General features: G+C 36.2%; 2 protein-coding genes across 11 annotated transcripts in view; one reads left to right on the top strand and one right to left on the bottom strand.

The window, feature by feature from the left end:
• The window catches only part of LOC126869981 (dopamine receptor 2), an 82,764-nt gene extending 69,336 nt beyond the window's left edge, over window positions 1–13,428 (top strand). For 5 of the 7 annotated variants that reach the window (XM_050627255.1, XM_050627258.1, XM_050627257.1 and 2 more), the window contains 2 exons: window positions 3–87; window positions 10,461–13,428. In XM_050627255.1, the coding sequence (XP_050483212.1) occupies window positions 3–87; window positions 10,461–10,571 (196 nt within the window). In that variant the 3' untranslated portion in view covers window positions 10,572–13,428. Of the gene's footprint in view, window positions 1–2; window positions 88–2,798; window positions 3,095–10,460 lie in introns of all 7 variants that reach the window. The other 2 variants (XR_007691072.1, XM_050627260.1) reach the window with 2 other exon arrangements.
• Window positions 13,429–13,717: 289 nt separating this feature from the next.
• Window positions 13,718–16,025, bottom strand: LOC126869994 (solute carrier family 25 member 44). 4 transcript variants are annotated; one of them, XM_050627283.1, is made up of 6 exons: window positions 15,737–16,024; window positions 15,418–15,526; window positions 15,024–15,336; window positions 14,659–14,963; window positions 14,404–14,590; window positions 13,718–14,329 (listed from the first exon to the last, which is right to left on the bottom strand). In XM_050627283.1, exons 3-6 carry the CDS (start codon window positions 15,196–15,198, stop codon window positions 14,010–14,012), a joined length of 987 nt encoding a protein of 328 aa, XP_050483240.1. In that variant the 5' UTR covers window positions 15,199–15,336; window positions 15,418–15,526; window positions 15,737–16,024; the 3' UTR covers window positions 13,718–14,009. The 4 variants fall into 4 exon arrangements, with proteins under 4 accessions (XP_050483240.1, XP_050483241.1, XP_050483242.1 ...); XM_050627284.1 differs by lacking the exon at window positions 15,418–15,526; XM_050627285.1 differs by lacking the exon at window positions 15,737–16,024 and having other exon boundaries at window positions 15,418–15,730.
• Between the last annotated feature and the right edge of the window lie 5,151 nt (window positions 16,026–21,176).

Raw genomic sequence — 21,176 nt, 5'->3', positions numbered from 1 at the left:
AGAGCATTCGTGAGGATCCTGTGTGCCTGCTGCCCGGGGCGAGTAAGGCGGCGATATCAGCCGGCATTCAGATGTAAACCAAGTCAAGTGAGTATGAAATATTCATACCTCTCGTACAAATTGTGTACGATTTGCGCGTACAAAATATGTGCCCGTTCGGCCAGTTCGTTGTTCCCGTTTTCTACCGGCCCGAAACCCCCATCTACGGAAAACAACCCTGTTGGAGGATACCATAAATTGCCACCGAGTCACGTTCCTCGGTTTTATCTCGGAAAATGCAATGACCGGTCAGTTGTATTCGTATTCGACTCAGCGAAAGCGCCCTCCCCCTTGACATGAGCAGAAAAAGAGGAAGTCAGTTATTTCAAAGCCAGCTATTACATGACCACGATTACTCTCTCACTTATTAAGAAGAACATCGTTCAAAGTTCCACCAGGTCTGCAAACATTTTGTACATACAATCTAGATAGCCATTCGCTCTGTTGTCTTCACCTGTAATTTGTACGAAGCTACAGAATGTCGGAACGATTAGATTTCTTCTCAAAGTCGATACATAACGCTCGACTAAGATAGTCCGTCCTTTCCACGAGCAAAATCTCGTTATCATTCCATCTGCTATTCCGGAACCATGACAAAAACATCCAGCTCTCTCATCTGCGCGATCCATTAAGCTAGGTGGACTAACTTCGGAGATAGAGATCGTCGAGTAATACGAGCTTCCTTCTCGCTGATCGATATCAATGAATTTTCTATGAATGCTTAATTTCAGACCTTCTAAACTATGTCACGATATCACAGCATATCGTGATGAATCATTCATCTCCGTGAAGGCACGGAGACCGTGATTTTTCCAAAGATGGAAACAACCTCTGTAAGTTTGCTTCGAGTTCCAGAAGAAATTAGGCTTGCTTTTGTACCATTTTCCCGGCACGTTCAGGCTCGAGGGAGCAACAGGCGAAGACAAATGTCGAACCCTTCGAGACTGTGTTGCAAACCAATTCGCAGGATTTATTAGGACAATAAGCAACGCCAAGGCGAGAGAATGGTTTCAAGCCAAGTATAAAGCGGTCAAGGGAATGCGGTAAAGGGCTGTATCGAGTTATATAATCGCATAACGCGGTTTTGAAAGCTCGCCAAGAGGAAGAAATTTATTATTTCGATTGCTAAAGTTTTCATCTCGAGAAGATTCCTCTGAAGTCTTCTCTGATAACGCCGTCGGCTTAACCTACGAACAAGTTTAAGAACGTCTACGTTCTGCTTTGAATAAACGGTTCTTTTTGTATTAGATCGTCCAGTAAGTACGCGCTTTTCATGTCTTCATTACCTAAAAACTTCTAAATTTGATACCATTCTCATTTTAATATTATTTATTTATTCGTTTATTAACGGTTATAAATCTTTTGGAAATAGATAACAAATTCACAATGTTTTGTAAGAAGCAAACAATCTTACATTTAACTGTTATTAGTTCAACTTAATTAATATTAAATCTACGTATATAATAATACTTTAGTAATATACTGCAAAAATATATTAAGGTGACGTAACACGTATTTAATTCCAAAATCAAATGTGAAAATAATTTTAACGTGGAATTGATTGGCAACGTTATCGAATTTCAACGTTAGCTTTCTATAAAAAACGGAAAATGAGGCTCATCTCGTTTCTAACTCGCAATCTTCATACAGTTCACTTAATCTTTGAAATGCTTATTCACTAGTCTTTGGATTGGCCATCTTGATCGTTCATCGTTCTGTATTCATAAGAATTATCATAGCATGAACTTATCGAAGCACGAACTTATTGAATGAACTAGCTGAAGCCGCCTCTTCTTTCCTAAAATCATGCGAGCTATTTCGTGGATTTTCCATATGAACGACAGGCCTCGCTTTTGAAACGGAATTCAAGTGAATATCTCTGTAAACGTATCTATCAACACCGAATATAAATGCGTTTCGAACTGTCAAGGGAAATATGGAAGGCTCGCTGGCCGAGTCCGATGCGTAGGAAAAAATGCGAATACAAGATGAAAAAGATGAAGTTGTTCGATACTATCGTCGAAACATATTGGTTCTCTTTACTTCACGAAACTTCATCCATCCCCACGACGCATCGTGTTCACAGTCTGCGGGCGGAACTTTTCTTGTTTATTAAGTGGAAAAAGTTTCAAGTAGTCAGACGGCGAAGAAAGGAAAGGAAAAATGCCGATGCTCGTTCACGTGACACGTAAACGTAATTTTCACCAGTTAAATTTACTGTTTGCGTTCGATTTCCATATAATATCATGCCGCATTTCGTGTGGCGCTTCCGCTGGTACGGTTGAACAAATATGTAGTTTGCGCGAGTTCAAGTCGTGATATCAGGTCGAAAACTTCCAAGCTTCGAAGCCACTTCGATTAGGTATACGCAACAATGTTCTATTCCTGATATAATTCCTTTACTAGTTACTTCGTGTACACCCGTTTCCTGACTAGTGGTTTCCTCGAAAGCCGTTCGTGAAAACTTTATCTACATCGTTTACCTTTATATCGCGTTAGACGAATCTCGAATTCACAGAAAACCTATTAATCGTGCCTTTCTCCTACGTAAATATGCACCGTTTATTCGAAACAAAGGGTCTGCGCATATTGAGTTACAACAGCCTAGGATTTTAGATCGACTATAACTTCGTCGACTCTGATCGATTAACCCTGTTCAATGTATAGCGCAGAACGAGTATGCTACTGAGGCAAGGAGAAGGCTGCAAGATGAAAGGGTACGGATGGACACGGAGTCGAGTGTATTAATGTTTTTTCAGAGATTCGCATCGGGAAGGTACTACTCCGCTTATTCGCTCCACCACGTGCGAAGCAGCCGAGAGAGTTCGTGCGAGCAAACCTACATTTAACGATGGGATATCGCCGCGGTGTGGATTGTCGTCAATTGTTGGACACCTCCTCGAAACCTTTCTAGCTTCCTCCTTGTCCTTCCATTCGTTACCATCGAAGCATCGTCCTCCCTGAGACAAATCCTAACCCAGTAATCGCCCGGAGACACTTGGTACAGAGATTATCGACGAAGGACTCTGTCACCATCCCATATAACATAGTCTCGGTATGTTGATTAGTGAATGGATTTATCGATCACTGACACGCACGCACACACACACACATACATCACATCTGCTACACGTATACGAGCACTTGCACCAGTAGCACCGTATGCGACGACAGTGCACGTGTTTGGTATGCTTAGGTACACGTAGCACCTCCAATCTATGTACGTTTCGAGACATCTGTGCACCCCCGATTACGATTATCCCGAATAGAAAGACATCTCACAAAGTTTTACCCCTTTTCCTCGGAAGATTCATGCCATACATTTGAACAATTTTTGGCGAGAGAGTCGAAAAGCGCAACTGGCACGAGGACATTGATAAAAATTACAGGGATATTATTTAGAGTTTTTGTGCTTCGAGCGGAAATTGTGATACGATGAAAAAATAAAAACGCAAAAAAAAAAGATGCGGAGAGAAAATAGGAGAAATATCACATTGCTCGCAAGGGAATAACATCTGGCTAGTGAACAATGATGAAGCGACGTTCCTGCAATCGATGCAACGAATGTCGCGCAACTTCTCTGCCACAAAAATACGCGTACATAAATTTTCTATGCGCGGAACATGCTTGGCCGCGGACGAAAGAAAGTCCAAATGGCCGACAATTAATGCGACCCTCTGAAAGGATTGGCGCACCCTTCGCGCATGACGCGATTCATTTAATTTATCATCCAATTTGCAGCAAGCGTATTACTGTTCGCTGGCAGACAACGCGTAACAATTCGAAATCAATCACCTAATTCGCTTCAAGTCTCGCGATCGCAGCCGTTCATTTATCAATGCAGCTAAATTAAATTACCCGCACGATGTAATGTAATCGATCTGCCCGAAGTAATAGAGTAAGGACCGTCTCCTCCTGGCTTGGAATTTGCCGTAGGATCGAACGTTTTTTCCATGATGGATCGAAAAGAAAATTCCGAGCTGGATGCGGCGCACATGTTCGATTAACGTGCAATTGCGTTACAGCGTGTAATCGGATCAAATGAAATGCTCGTATCATACTACACCGAGAAATAAATAGCATTAACAAGAATTAGAATTGCCATTTTCGAATAAATCCAGTGATTTTAGTAATTCACCGACGAAAACTCAACGGATATATGCTGAAACCTTCATTCAACGAAAATATATAGATAAACGTAATAGAATATAAACAAAATAAGCCAGGAAAGCAAACAAATGAAAATATGTATAAATAAACGATAAAACTGCAACATCCTGCACGATCGATGGTATCCTCGATCTGAATAAGAAGCGTACGGAATATTTTAAAAAATCGTTTTTATATTTTTTGATGAATTTTACCACGCGCCAGCTACTATAATGAAAACGATCAGTTCCTTCAAGCTGAGCCAATACATTACACTTGCAAACCACTTTGAAACTCGAACGCATCTATTCGCCGCATTAATCCTGTTTTCTGGGTGCAATCACGATCGCGTTTACGATTCATCTGCGCTACTTCATTTTGCGAGCGAACGTTCCCAGAGCTTCAAGCCACCCTTGTGAAATTCGCCCTTATCTTATTTCGTTAGACGCGGAGCACCAGCTTGCATACACCCATTCTCTCTCTCGAGATTTTACATACCTCCATAAAACGTCGACGAAACGCGGCACCGCGTGTTCCTGCGACTCGTCCAACTTTCCAGTTGGGAAACTTACAGCTGCAGGTTGACCCTGTATTAGCTGCTGAGAACAAAAGTCGCAAGTCGAGTTTCACTTCTTTCTATTGTATTAGAATCAATAATCACCAAAAACATACATAAACACAACAGCTTTCTAACATCTCTCGACTGTTTTACGTCCTCTTTAATCGCCCTGAGCACTTCGTTATAAACGTAATAGAGAGAGAGAGAGAGAGAGAGAGAGAGAGAGAGAGAGAGAAAGAGAGAGAGCTAAAAAGATGACTAGTCAAAGAAATGCGGATCTGATTGGTTATTTCCGGTAGATTCGACACAATCGCAAAGATAATCATGATTATTGGCCGAAAATATCACGTGTACGAATAAAACAATATGTACAGCAACGCGCGACGATAAGCAATAGAGACCAGTGAGTACCCTAGTCGTCTTTCCAGCTTTGTCTCCATTAGTTTATCGCTTCTTGCGCAATGTCTCAATTTAAATAATTATCATTACTCCAATCACTTGAAATACGCATTACGATTACCGTCGATAGTAAGTGACAGTACGTGACGAAGTAAGCGACGTGCTGAAGAGGTTAAACTACTTTCAGAGAGGAACACGATCTAAACGAACGAGTTAATCCTGCTGACTAGTTTCCGAAAACATCGAAACCGATAGCCATCTAGTTCGGTTTAACCGCGAGATTGGCGCATCTCGGGTCAGTGAATTAGCTCAATTCCCTGGGAAACTTTACAATATGTCAGGCAAACGTGACACGGCTGTGCCGTTTCTCATGAACGAGGGTTCAAGGAATGTATAACGGTACGAACTGCGAATGTCGGCATGAAAGTCCCGAAAAGCAAGGGGACATGAATTACGAGCAGTGTCTGTCGCCGGAAGAGATATAAATGTCGGAAACGGGCGGAGCTGTCCATCCCTTGCCGGCCCACTCCATAACCCTCGAGATCGCCATTTTCCAAATAACAATTTAGAAAAAGAATAATAAATCACCGAGGCGATCTACGGATCCTCATCAATCGCTCGACGCCCGATTGCCCTGGACATCTTGTTCAACGTCGACTTTACGGCCTGTCGTATTTTCGCGTCGATATCTTTCCTCTCGCGATTTTTATTGCCATCCCGGAGAGAAAAAAAGGAAACGAGGCGTCGCTACTGGGATTATCGCCGTCGGCCAGCAAAGTTCGCTCGAAGGAACTTGCGACACAGAACATGGCAATTTAACGGAAACGAAAAATAGAATAACGCTTTGCTCGATTTTCAGGTAGAAAAGGGGTGATTTATTCCAATAGCCAAAAGGAGGTTTATCGTGTTGAACGTTGGTCAGTCACGGTGTCTACGCTGTGATACAATATAAATATATATACATATTTCTAGCGGAATTCACGATTGTAAATCGCTCGCGCGTATGTCCGGTTACGCTTATACATATACATATGTATATTGTATATAGTAACATTAGTATTTGAACACTTTGCCCTAGGAATCTCTTATGTCCATATCGTGTTATAGGAAATGTAAAATTACATTATCACTGTGATGTGGCATGAGTGTCGCGATTATATTGATCTTTGAAATTAATTTGAAAATTAGTCAAAGTTGTACTGTATATTAGTCAAAGTGTAAATGTCTATCGTAATATAAATATAAATTCAACGATGGCTAGGAAACCACGACTTGAAATCATTTCACGCGAACTCAATAGAAATAGAAAATCGAGAAAAGTTTAAATCTCTCGTTCAGAATTAGACGGGCCTAGCCTGGCTACTCGTAACTACTCCAACTACCACTGCTACTCTAATTAACGTGTCACGAAATTCTTCGACATCGATGTATTTGTCCCTCTTCTTTTCCCATCGATTGAACCTCGACGAATCATATTTCGGTCATGTTGCTTCGATTGGCTAATTAAAACACATGTTTGTCGCATTTTAATTACGTTTCCCCATTATTCACGATGAATTTTTCCCGTAACGCGTGTCGTAACAGGCGTCGGAATACGAGTAGAATTACCGAGGCCAGGACGTTTGACTTTAATTAAATTCCTTTATTGTACCGGTTTAAATATCGACTTGCATACTTTTTCGAAAACTCTTGGTCAAACGTTTCGTGCTTCGACGTTCTCGTGCTTGAATCATCGATCCGTCTGCCGTTAATTAACTAATTTCCCTGAGACCGACACGATAGAGAAATAAAGACAAGATATGTACAATGACGAGATAGAACTCGGAGAGCTCCTCGCGAGCTGATGTAGGCACGAAACGCGCTTTTAATCGAATTGCATTGTCCGGAAATAAGCACGAAGTCAACGACGACAACTTGGCTCGGTCGAGATTCGACGCGGCATTGTAATCACGAAAATGAACCGTCGAGAGGCGGCGAAAATTCGTGACGTTGCATTTTGTACGATTTAACACCTACAGGCCAGGTTTTTGATTGTCTCCCTCTCGCTTTCGACTATAAATTCAATCACGCGAAATCTCGATTTCTATTCGTGTGCGCGAAAGGGAAATGGACAGGAACATGTAACACCGTTAGCACACCATTTGAAAAAGCTTTTTTTTATACATTCCCAGCTCGTGTTCATATTTGTAAATTTTTCTTCTTTTTTTCCATGTTACTATCCCTTCAAAATGAAAGAACAATCACAACAAACCCTGAGATTCGATATTCGTTGACTAAACGATTTAATAAACCAATTGCTGTCCATACGCCTTCCTCAAGTTCAGTAACGCGATCGATCGTGACCAACGTAAAAAGACGCACAAAAACGTCGAGCTTTACTACTAGTTATACCGATAAAATACGTTAACAGAGGAAAGTATCGCGAAAAAAAAAACACAGAAACGATCCCGCGACCGATTGTAACCAGATCTGGGTGGAAGTTGACCTAGATACTTTTAGTTTCGTTAAACCGCCAGGGGATGAAAGACGGAACTATAAAACCCAGAGAAAAAGCTGAGAAGAAACAGGAAACCGATCCGGTCAATCCTCCGGAGATTTCAAGGTTTGATAAGATAAACGAGGAAACTTTTGCGTTGACACGCTAGTCACCCCTCGAGATCAAACGAATGAAACATCATTGCGAAGATGAATTTCTTGTGTCGCGCTGAGATTCCAATTATCCTCTCTTCGGTAGACAACTGCCAGCTCGACTGTTCTCAAGAAACAGAATCTAAAGGCAACAGTGCACCTCGTAAAATGAGTAAAATGAGTGCACCTCAAAGAAACTACTAACAAGTCATGGGGATCTTCAAATTCTTATAAATCTTCCTCAAGATCTTCAAATTCACACAAATTTTTCTCAAGATTTATAAATTCATACAAATTTCCCTCAAAATCTTCAAGATCAAGGCACTATAACTAGAGAACACGATATTACATGTGAAGATAACAGGATGAAAACATAATATGTACATCTTTGTTGATTTTGATTAAGATTTTGATGGTTGACATTTTTGAAGAGGACGGAAAAATATATCGTTACCTCTAAACCCAGGAAAGACAATTTTGATAACGTATGATTGATTGAGAGCATAATGGATTTTAAAACTCGCTTTATAAATAGTAGAAAAAGAAAAGCCAATAGAAAACGTGACTTATCGTGTTTTTCATACAATAAACTCAAGCGGATAACAAATTGGAATTAAAGACAAGTATGAACGTTTTGAGTATTTGTACATCAGGTATAATTCAATCAAAAAGTTGATTTTTTTATTATATTTTCAATTCTACGAGAGAAGAACGTTTCTCTTTTCGCTGTCAAATTCTTAGTCCCTGCTATAACTGGGATGATCAAATGTGTTAAATTTAGACTGAAAAAAGGAATTTTTTTTTATTTATTTACAAGCAGGTTAAATAACTCACTTGTTGAATTACTCCAAAACTTTTGTTCTTCTATCAAAAGATGCCAATATGTGTATTTTTACATTTTTTACATTATGCAATGACTAGTCGTAAAAACGTCCTACAAATATTGGAATAATGAATATATTCCGATATTATTAATACAACAAATGTTCCAATAATCTGAAATACATTTGGTAAATCCGATATTTCTGCTGTGTCATGAATAAAATCTGTTTTATAGCAGCAAACACTCATAACGTTCGTTTTTCATTGTTCTTACTAAATGTCGCAATTACAAACAATTCATTATATCTGTCCTATGTCGTTCATTGCAACTAGCGCATGCAACATTTTTGTATCATCAAAAGGAAATATCGAGTGGCGACGAATTTATTACACAGCCATGAATTTAGCCAAGAGTTTAATACCCATGAACAATAGTGTATATAAGCGAGGCGTAAAAGCTAACTGAATTTGTGGAAAATTGAGCGATTAATTCACTTAAAGACACCCCTATTGGGACAAAACCAGCGGTAAATTCAGCGCAATGTTTCATCCGCGAAATCTGCCTGCTAGTCGATACGGTATTTGCGGTGACAATTTTTCCATGGCCCACCGCTTCGGCTCGGGTATTGAGTTATTTGGTTTATGGGCACCAGAGCCATCGAAAATCGTTTCATTGTCATGTGCTGCTCTATCGAACCGCCTATTCGCGATTCATCCGGACTCTCTCCTCTCCGGATTCGACGCAAAGGCGCGACTACATTGAGCGTGAGCGTGAACCGGAAACCTTTCTCCGTTGATCCGTTGTGACCTTTAAAAAAGAAACGAAGGCTGCTACATCCTCCGTGGAAATCTATCGATTCGACGACGATCGCGAGTTTCTCTTCGAGATTAAAACAGAACTCTGTCCTGAAGCATCGAGCGACAAAAGAATAATCTGTTTTAAGAAGAACGATTCTTTTCGAATATCAAAGAGAAACTTGGCAGTGATAAATACGTTCTGTAGATAACGTTTCGTTCTTACGAGAATTGGATGCATTCCAAGAGGAAAAGTGAAGAGGAAAACGATCGATGCGTAAAAGCTGAGAAAGGTGGAAGTTCGAGTTTCATAAAAATACCGGATAAAGTTGTTCTCAACGCTCTTTTCAGCAAACAACGAGAAGAAAATTCGATCTGCCCTTTTTCCAGCATAGGAAACCAACACTTTTCTAATTCCAACGTAAAGGAAAGGCCATCTATGATACGGAGCATATATAAAAACCGATGAAGAGATAGAGCGTATAACTGGCCGATAAAACAAACACAACGGATTACGGAAAGCAGGCAATGCGGGCTTGTATGCATCAATAGCGTTCGCGAGTTACACGAACGATGCAAGATAATTCGTCCTAATGCACGAGAAGCATTAACCGGCACATTCGTTGCGCCATTGTTCGATTTCATTTTTTACTCTCTTCTAGAGTCCATTTTCCCCTGTTTCCTCCAACTGAAACATCCAAGCGCATCCGAAACCGATTGACCTACATCCTCCTTTCCTAAACCAGCTAATTTACAAGCTCTGTGTGGTATAAACAATATTCTCCATGATTTCTATGTAAGTCTCGTAGGTACTCTCAACCACTACAAACATACTTTACGGGCTAGCGTAATGTAAAGATCGGATTTAAAGGGAGAGGAAGTGGATATTTCCCAGGCTTTAGAGGGCAGAGAAAATACGGCACCTTTTCTAATCTAACACCGGATTAAGGCTAACTCGATCACGATCCAATTCTACCTCTCAATTGTACATACGCGCACCGAGCACACGGTGAACGTATCTCTCAGCAACGACATATATTTTTTGAGAATATAATTGTTCTGATTACAGTACGTTTCCGGAGCGAATACCAGCGGCGAGGCGAGCCGCGTCAGCTACAGTAGCGTTAGTCAAAGCAGCGATGGTGGTGCTGGAACTATACTACCCAGCGGCGGGATGTGACGACACACGGGGGCCCGGTCTGGGCCTCGACGAGAACGCGCCATCCGTTTCCGGGACACGTGATTGTAGGTTCGCTTATGGATAGATTTTTTCATCATTTTGTCTCGGAAGTACTCGTTTCAAAAGTAGAATCGAGCCAAGAGACGAGGAAAACCAAGACGACCGTTCACCGGCCCCCGTGTGTGCTTCCGATAGAACAAACCGTGGATCTCGTCGTGGATAAGGATATAAGGATAAGCGACGTGTTTCCGTTCCTCCTTATCGTCGAGCTTCATCGGTGACGAAATGTGGACCACGAAGAAGCGTGACGCGCGACCCGCAACAATTTCCTGTATAGAAAAAGCAACAGTAATCTCGCGTTTTGTACCTCCGGCGAAAGATCTGGTGAAAATTGAATTGCGGGGAAGGACAGTACCGTATATCGAGTCAGATGGCTCGTTACCGTTTTTACGTTCGGATACCTTCGATACTTTGTAGCCTTTTAACGAACCTCCGTACACGGAATCGTAAATCGAGCAGCGGCGATGCGCCGTTGGTTACACGGCGAGTTTAGCGTATCTTTCCTCGATTCCTCGATTCCTCCATCTCAATGCACCAAGCAAATCGTATACCGTTTTCTTTCGATACAATTAAATCCGTTACCGTTCCCTGGAGATCGTGAGCCGAATTTCGAGATAGAAAATACACGATAATACACTTTGTTCCTGTGTGCGTTGCGCGTTTAGAAGACTGACGATTGAACGTTTGGAAACGTTTAACGTAATATGAGATTGATATACTTTGAATTTCCAGGGACCGGCGATCTCTCGTGTCGGTGCATTGACAGGCGACTGTATGAACGAAAAGTATGCACAAAGTTAAAATAACGAGGAACGAATATTACCGCTCGAAGCTGCCTGTCGATCAACAAAGAGAAAACAAAGGGAACACGTGAAAAAAATAGAATACTTGCGAAAAATTAACAGCGTTCCCTCGGAAAAAATTGTATTCACCTGCGAAAATTCAATATGCGCGTACCTACTGTACCGCTCTTCCAGTAACGTTGATCGCTAAATACACATACTCGAATGGATTCGGTGTGGTAACCACTGTCTAGATTGAACGAAAGTTAATTTAAAGTTTCCTCGACCGACACAAGACTGACAAAATCGAAAAGTATTTTCCTCGAATTGACGAACAGGATTCTGCGAAACTAAACTGATACCAAGGCCAATGTAACTTAATCGATGAATAAAATAACAAAGTTATAGTCTGGTTAATGTTTTAAAAAAGCACGATTTCAAATTCACAAACGTTGATCGCCAATTTCAAAAAGTAAAAATAAATAGTTTGATTCGGTTGGATATTAATTGATCGAATTAAGCTCTGTATACATATTGTTAATTTAAATACTCCAAAGTCGTTTCCTCCATTCATAAAATCTATTCAACGTAATACATCGTATCGGACAATCTTTATTCGATAGATAGATACCTCTACTTTCACTGGCGGATATTTTTGCAGAGCGATTATTTATTTTACAAAGATTATCTTAACATAGGCATTTGTTGTTGTACATAAAACGATTATCGTGCAATTGTAAATATTAGAACATTGTGACATCAACTTATGTGAAACGTATATAATGTATGAGAAACTGTAACAATGCGTGTATCGGTAGGAATATATACAAACGTTTTCTCGGGTAAAAAATATATTCAATATTAATTCAATAATCCTATCTCACTAAAGAAGAAAAAAGAAACTACGAAGAAAATCAGATCGAACATTCGCTATTCATGAAAAGTTATGTCATCTGCTTGTTTTAGCTGTGACATATTAACTCTTTGCATGTAAAACTAAAAATCTGAATATTGTACGATACAATAGAAGAAAGAAAAGATTTAAAAGGTGTTAATGTTAAAATAAACAAATGTTTTACCTCGGATTTCAAACCAACGAAAACTAGTCTAGTCTTGTACCATCCAATAGTGATTATGCTGTTTTCTTGTAAATCCATTAAGTTCCGTTTTCGAAGCAACATTTTATATTATAGTTATTTTCATTTATAAACTTTCAAAATCACGGTATAAGAACGTCTGCTAACATAATCCCTTTCATTTTAGAAAATTCGTTCGCACGAAGAAAATAGCGCGTAATTGGTTGGCGTCTTAACAAGTCTAGTCATTGTACATACTGTACTGTAAGTTCGTTGAAGCTCGAAAATTTAATAAAAAAGAAAAAGATGGAACAAATAATCAGAAAAGAAAATCGTAAATCCCGCTCTAAAAGTGTTTTTCACAGCCTTGAATAGAGGGCGCTTTGTATATATTAGAAATTTGAGCGTCAAATTCAAACGCTATTCGTAACTTTCTACTTGTAAAACTCACGTCATTGATTCAAGCATATACATATTCTTGCTGTGTTAAAAATGCATGAAATAATAGCAAATTCTTAATTAATCCGTAATACTTTCGTTGGAAAACACTGTTTTCACAAAGTATTTCTATATGTACACGCAACTTTTGTTATTCAGAAACTGGATACTACGTTTAATAGTACACTATAAAAACTTGCATTTCACAAACTATTACCAAATCATCATACATATAAGCATGAACGAAGAGATTGAACGAATGTGAATGCGTATGCATTACGCATTATATTGTATAGACTAAGAATTCCCTGGCCTGTACACATAATATAGAGAATGTGATGAATCGTCGTCATATTTAATTTTTAAGAGATAGATAACGTGCATACTCGAAAAGTATCAGTTCATATACAAGAGTCACATTATCAAGACCACTTAAGTACCTTCGAAAAAAATGTGTCTATCAATATGCTGTCCTTTATAATAAAATGGAAATGAGAAAGATATTATTCTCTTTTTACCTATCCTTTATCATGAATTAATAAAATAAATGATGAACAACAAGATACACGTACAATTCGACGTAGCTAACAAATTTATTTATTTCACATATTTAATTTTATGTTATAGAAACATACTCTCTTTATATTTTATCACAACAGTATGTCTGACACTTACTAAACTACAAAATTCATACGTTGTATGATGTATGAAAAAAAAAAATAATACAAAATACATTCGTATTCTTTTAAAGATCTTGGGAAGCTCTGGATGATATATAAACACTAGGAAAGATATTGCAAATACGATTAACACGTAATTATATTCTCGTTAAAATTTATAATTACTTTTATTATTTAAAATAAACATTTCGTCGTGTTTTCATCATACCTATTAACCACGATTGCAATTACATTGCATTAAAATGTACTATTATGAATATAGTTTATAAATCGCTAAGATCATTAATGATCTTGTTCTTTTCTCTTTGGTGCGTATCTCAGTTGCTTTTGCTTAAAATACAGCAGAATTTGTCGAAAAATGCATGACAAGAAAACAACTATTACAAGTTTTAAAGAATAAATTCACCATCTAATGTAACCTTTGTACTCTTCAATTATGCTGAATCTTTTAATAGTTTCATATCCTAGAATTATTGAAAAACTAAAACAAGCAGACTGTACAAGGCGCGCGGAAAGTCCCTTTGTGAACATTTGCAATCTTTCTTCCATCCATAAAACTTTGAATGTATTAAACATACTATCTAATCTTTGTACTTGTAACCTTGCCCGTACGATATCTAAAGGATTTGTAATAATTGTTGTGGTAAATCCTCCTAATGTACCAGCAAGAGCTTGAATAAACAAGTGAGAGACCCACTCTGGGAACAATTTTATAAGCTCATCTATCGACAAAAATGAAAAAAGTTATTATCTAAATTCAATTTATTTTTCATGCTATCATTTTAAAGCAAATTACCCTGGTATGATGTATATAAGCCCCACCAAAGAGCACTATTGGGAACATAAGCGCACAATGATGCAACATATCCTCTATAAAAACCTCTATAGCCATCTCTCCGATAAATTAACCTGATAATATCTGTCGAAATTTGAGTCCGGGATTTTCCTGGCTCAAGAATTAAACCCAATGGATTTATACCCATCTGTAAATGACATGTGAAAGATAAAAAATAAAATAAATGAATATTCATATTTTTATCCTCGCATTTACCTGATCTATATATCTTCCATGTTTATTATAATTGATCCCCAGAACCATTAAGTGCTGACTTAGAACATCAAAGGGAACTACTATTGTCTGTCCTACCAAACTAGCAGCTCCACCAGCAATTAGTGCTTTTACTCGTGAGTCTATATTACCTATAACATTGTTCTGTCCAAGTATATGACGCATTCCTTCGTAAGTAGATACATAAAATACACCAGATACAGTTTGTATAGAACTTATCCAAAATCCTCTATACAGACCACCTATACCTTCTACCTTGTAAATCTTTCTGCAAGCATCTAGCATTCCTGGAAGATGTTGATATTTAATACTTTATCATTTTAATTAAATTGTATTTAAAAATTTACCATTGTACATGTTGTTATGTTTCTGAACTTGTAAGCGGGTTTTAATTACTGTTAAGGGATATAGACAGCAACGCACAGAAAATGATGAGAGCATGCTCAATGGGAAAAATTTGGTCTTATCCATCATTTCCCATTCGATGGTACGTATGAAATGTGGCGTTTCTACTGCAGACATCTTGTAATTTTATGACACTATTAAATCCACTATAATTATAACACTTATGCAGTAAGGATTGTGGGTTCCTCTGTTTAATTTGATGCTGCATATCTCATTGATATTTTTTGGGAATTAATACCCAAATCATTTACAAAACTGATAAGAGAAAAATGTTTATGTAAGTATATTTTTTCTACTTTATGCTTTTAAAATTATTTAGCACTACAAAAAAATAACCTTCCAAGAAACTTTGTCACACGAGGTAGTAATAGAACAAACGCACTTCAAATTTGTCAGAGCTGTTTCATATACTATCATCTATTTATCATATATCCAATTTGTCATACTATATAGAGAACAGAGATAATTCATTTAAATAAAGTCTCTAGTTAATTTTATAATGAACTACAACCACAATGCAACGATAACATTATAAATATATTTGAATAAAAACTTCACTACCATAGTCACAACTGAAAAGTCATTGCCAACAAAAATAAATATAAAAATTATCAATCGACGAAGGTTTAGAAAGTCATACACTGTTATAACTTACAGAGATGCAATACTTGATATAATAATGGAACTCTTCCAGTGGTCATAACATCATTAATAGCTATATTACAATAGAAATAACAATCTTCCAGCGTATCATGAATTTATCCTAACCAAATACATTCTTATATTATGCAATGCGTAGAACTATTTTAGTTCCAATCAGTAGCTTATAATCATTGGTATAAGTAAAAAGTTAAACGCATGAGATAAAGAAGTGTTTATGAAAATCTGATAGTCTGATCTAAATTTTCTTATGATTCATGATTCTACGCATGTGTAAAAATATTCGCATAGCAAGTAGCGGAATCCATGAGTGAACTTGTGAAACATTATCGTACCAAGATCAAAAGACACCGGGAGATGCCGCTCGTGGTATCTTTAAATTGCAACATTGACTAAAATACATATGTAGAGGTTTATTAAAGCAAAAGATAGATTCGACATTATGCAAATATATGTACTACATATCATGTAGACTTCGCGTCTCACTTTCTGAGATACGTACCCGAATTTGCTACAACAAACATAAAAATTATATTCAACTCAATCATCGAACGCAATGGAACCAGTAACTAGAAAAGCTCTTCATTGATTAAACGTATAAGCTCAAGAGAGCACCTAATGAATTCTTTAGTAACTCGTTAAAGAAAATTATATTAGCTATAGTTGGAATTAAAAATAAATTTTACCATAAAATGACGAAGAATATACAGGCAGCCACATGGAAGACTACCATCCAAAAACAGGAATCTGCTTCCACAGTCCAGTGGAGAAAAATTGAGCATGATATAGACGCAACACTACTTCAAAAAACGCGATCGTTCATCAGCGCAACTCTACTTAGAAAAGCAATTAAAACAATCGCGATAGACAATCGCAACACTAATTCTTAAATCAAAAATTAAATTAATATGTATACATATATGAAAAAAAGATATTTCAAATATTATGTTGCTACAAACTGCAATACTATAAAATTAATGAAATGTTAATATTTCTACATACAACTTTGAATAAAGGAAGAAACTTTAAAGGAAACAAGAAAGACTTTAATATGTACATACTACTCTCTAAGAAATTCTGACAATTCATGATAAAGATTGTTAAGGACTATCGCGATGTCATAATTCGCAACACTAAAACAAACAGGATTATAATTTTTTCGCAACTCTAATTCGAACCATAATCAGTCTCTCGCGATACTAATAGAAAGCCGCGATATTATTTCGTAACCCTAATTCAAGCCGTAATTAACCTCTCGCAACACTAATAAAAAGAAACCGCGATTTGCCCAATGTGATGATGGACCGATATATACATCAGCCAAAAAAAAAAGCTACTACTACTACTACAAATACTAAAAGCAAGCATAGTGACAAAGTAGTAACGAGAATAACTTTCTATGCTCTGGATGACCCAGAGGATGAAGAGGTATTGGTAGTTGCCCTCTTGAACGGCAGTTTGCCGGGCCTCTTCCGCACATAGCCTCTTCCTTCTTTCTTCGGGCGCAATGCCCGCTGAAACTTAAATCTAGGCTCGAGTCTTTCTAATCGCAAAATAAAAAATAACGTATAAGTTATAAGAAATATAAAGTATAGCTATATAAAATATAATATATATAAATAAATAATATTATTAGAATAATAATACAAATAGTAATAAATTCAATGTATAATAATAAACATAGTCTCAATGAAATATTAATATAAATAACCTCAGGCGATTCCTTTATCAAAACTTATCTTTGGAAACAAAAAAGCGTTCAAAACTTGCTTTGATTCTGAAATCTGCCTGTCGCGAAGTGTCTTCTTGCACATGAAATTTGATACATCCTTGGACGAATGAAGTTACTCTTAAATATCTTTATATTGCACATTTCTAATTTTACTAAAATTATACTCTGTATGAACACGAATAACAAATTGATCCATACTATCGTAGAAAAGGAAATAGAATAAAATTAAATATATAACAAGTATCGTCATTAATAATAATAATAATTTCTATCATGATTGTAATTTCTCATAATAAAAAGTCTGATGGTGTCAGACTTCTTCACTACAAAATACTTAAGTCATTCTGATATTCGTTACTTATTTCAATATTCATACATTATTTATCCATTACATACGTACACTTGTATGCATATTTATGCATACAAGTTGTATGCAAATATGTATAATAAATGCAAATTGTCATTTTCACTCATATATACATAATCGAGTTATCAATATTAATATTACACCCATTTTAATGATTAATGCATTATTACTAATATTAAAAAACGCGATATGCAAGAAGACCTATCCTGAGCTAATAAATAAAACACAGAAAAGAAAATGTTACTACTCGCAAATATAATAAATACCTGCGGTCACTATGCTCGTTAAGAAATCTACGTAATACAACTAGTCACCCATGTCGATTCGAACCTTTCATCCTACGACATGAGTGAGTGACCAGAGGAACAAAAATGCATGCAACTCACGATTAGATGCGAAGAACGTTGTCGTCGATATTGTTGTAACCGCAATTCCTGTAACTTGTAACAAAGCAGAGAATATTACCATTAATTTTCAAAGACATTGTTTCTTATGTGGAAAGTTTTAAATAATAAAAGTTTTTTTAAAAATGTTCAAATCATGTTTTCTAATTCATAATAGAGGAATAAAATTAAATGAAATACAATACAAGGTTACTTACATTTTTGGCTTTCAAAGCACCACAACATCCTTTCCAGGCAACAGAAAGAAGAGGAAGGAGTGAAAAACCTTTAACAAGATATGGATTATAATAATTTGTTTTGAAAAAAACAATGCTTATTGTTCAAAGCATTTCAAATAATAAAATATAAAACTCTATAAAAGCTAGTAATTCTAATATAAAATTTAAAATCATATCTTATTTTTTAATTAATAATAGTTAACGTAATATCACAATTAAATAATAATCATTTAATAGTAAAATATGTAAAAATTCTTACATGCTTAGTTTTGAAGCACCACTACATCCTTCCCGAAAATCTGAAAAAAGTGGAAATTGAAAAACCTGAAACAAAACATGTGAAATATTATAATTTGTTCTCGAAAATAAAGTAATTTTTGCTTATAAAGTTTAGGATAGTGAAAAATAAGAGTCTATTTAAAGTTGAAATTTTAATAATAGCAAAAATTTTATTTCAGTTTAATAACAGTTTAAACAAAATACGAATATTAAAATAGGGTACAATATAAGAAAGTACTTACATTCTTGAGCTCCAGGAGAGGCTTTATCTTCTTGTGAGACCTCTAGCACCGAAAGCGAATATTTAAAAAAAGAAATGTACAAAAAAAAAGAAAAATAAAAGACTATCAACGCGTTCGTTTAAATAACAATCGGCGAACACGCTGACTCTATTTTCGCGCCTGAGCATTACCGTTAACTTTAATGAGAGACATTATGCTCTAACAAATATTAAAAATTATACACATACCGCATCAAACACTGATTCTTCCGACCGCATTGCGCGTGATCACAAAAATTTTCTGGGAAAGAACTTTATTAAGGGATAACGGTGGTACTTTAGGGCTATTTTATATATTTCTCTCCTTTCTTCTATCGAGTCTTCATGAAAATACTGCTTTTCAAAAATAAAAAACTAATTATTATTCATTGACCACAGATAAAAAGATATTATATTAAGATTATAACAAAAAATATATATTTAATATATTTCAAATATTTTTGAGCATTACAAAGTATTTCCTACTACACTGTTACGTAATTATAAATATTTCACGACTGATTTATAAAAATTGCCCGCCAAACTAAATGTCCGGCATTACTATTTGAAATACATATATACACCTATTCGACATGCTTCGTACGTGACTTTGTAATAACAAAATATGGCGTACTTTTCACGACATTAAATAAAGCTGCGCAGTACGAAAAATATTCGATGCGCAGAACGCATTCAAACCTATCTATGCTAACGTTCTTTCTAGAATGTATAGAAATTATTTAAAAAAGACAAAATGACAATCTTATCACAGAGAATCCAATAAAACGAATAAATTATATGGAAATAAAACAATAATAAAGATCAAATTACCTCGAAAGTTTATTATATGATCTATCAACAAAGGGGACAAACAGAAAGTAAACAAAGAAAAAAGATAATTAAATACTAGATTGTAATGAATTATTAAATAAAAACGTACGTTAATTATACGAAGTTAACAACAGCGTCGATTTAAGCGATGAAAATGTGAATGAAAATATTACTTAAGAAGGATATTGACACTTGTCGCGGATGAGTGATGAACACACATCTAATCACTCCGATTTTCAACATTAAACTGACGCCCTTCACCGCAGTTTGCCCTACGAATTTCAAAGTCGAGGAGTGGAAAGAGAGGGGATCTCGTCAGTAAATCGAGAACGAGCACGTCCAATTTCTGGAGAGAGATGTTTTCGGTAGCAATTCAGTAGCATAATATATTCGAAAGAAAAACAAACTGAAAGATCAGATGCACATGTTTACTTTCTATTAAACACCTGTGGCCTAACATAATTTCAACGAACTAAATGTATAAATTTAAAACGTAGAGATACCTGCACTTAGAAATTTAATATAATATATAAAAATGAATTAATATATAGAAAGCCTAAGGATGATAAATTTTAGATCGAAATAGAATAATATTTTTATCGAAAAATTATATTATGACAGGGAAAAGTCAGGAAGGAGAAATGTCAAGAACAAGGAGTAAAGGGCAAGAGAAAGGGAAAAGGGAAATGAGAAGAGGGATGAGAGAAAAGAGAAAAAATTATGAAAGTAGAGCAAGACCACTATAAATAAAATAAATAAAATTTTCAACAGACAATTTATGAATTATCATTCACAATTAATGAATGATTTGTACAAAAGAAACAACCACATATTAATATAAAGCAATATCTAAACTCAAATTATATTTCTGCGAAAGGTTACAATGCTAGCTATTGGTGATCTTGACAGTCAAGTAGGAAACCAACGAAACACGAATAAGCCGAATTTAAGAAACTACTTAATTTTGATATAGTACTGTCTGACGACAAATTATTAAATAAACGTATATTAATTAAATAAACCTGATAGTAGTTTATAAAAAGTGAAGAATTACTACCTGGTGAATATCGCACTTCGAACGGGATGATACATGCAAACGCCATGCTTTCCGACACTAAACTGATGCTTTATCCCGCCAAATATTCGACTAACTAACTTCTGATTGGTCGAGGCGGTGCAGTTTCTTTTCGATCGAAATTGGCACGAGAAATTGAAATATTGAACGCGGGGCAAATACTTCATATAATAAGATTACAATTCTTCTTACTATAATATATACGAGTTCTCGCTCATACAATAGTAGTTCATGGATAAATGAATTCAATCATCAAAAGTTTTCTTAACC

Source organism: Bombus huntii, chromosome 10 (assembly GCF_024542735.1).
Source record: "Bombus huntii isolate Logan2020A chromosome 10, iyBomHunt1.1, whole genome shotgun sequence".
Taxonomy (NCBI): Eukaryota; Metazoa; Arthropoda; class Insecta; order Hymenoptera; family Apidae; genus Bombus; species Bombus huntii.
This window is presented reverse-complemented; position numbering and strand designations above follow the sequence as displayed.

What these genes read in the sequence shown, in the direction of transcription:
- LOC126869994 (XM_050627283.1), bottom strand. Translation starts at nt 15,198, where the DNA reads ATGTCTGCAGTAGAAACGCCACATTTCATACGTACCATCGAATGGGAA. An exon ending in ATGGAAGATATATAGATCAG is followed by an intron (nt 14,591 to 14,658) that starts GTAAATGCGAGG and finishes TGTCATTTACAG; the next exon opens with ATGGGTATAAATCCATTGGG. An exon ending in CTTATATACATCATACCAGG is followed by an intron (nt 14,330 to 14,403) that starts GTAATTTGCTTT and finishes TTTTGTCGATAG; the next exon opens with ATGAGCTTATAAAATTGTTC.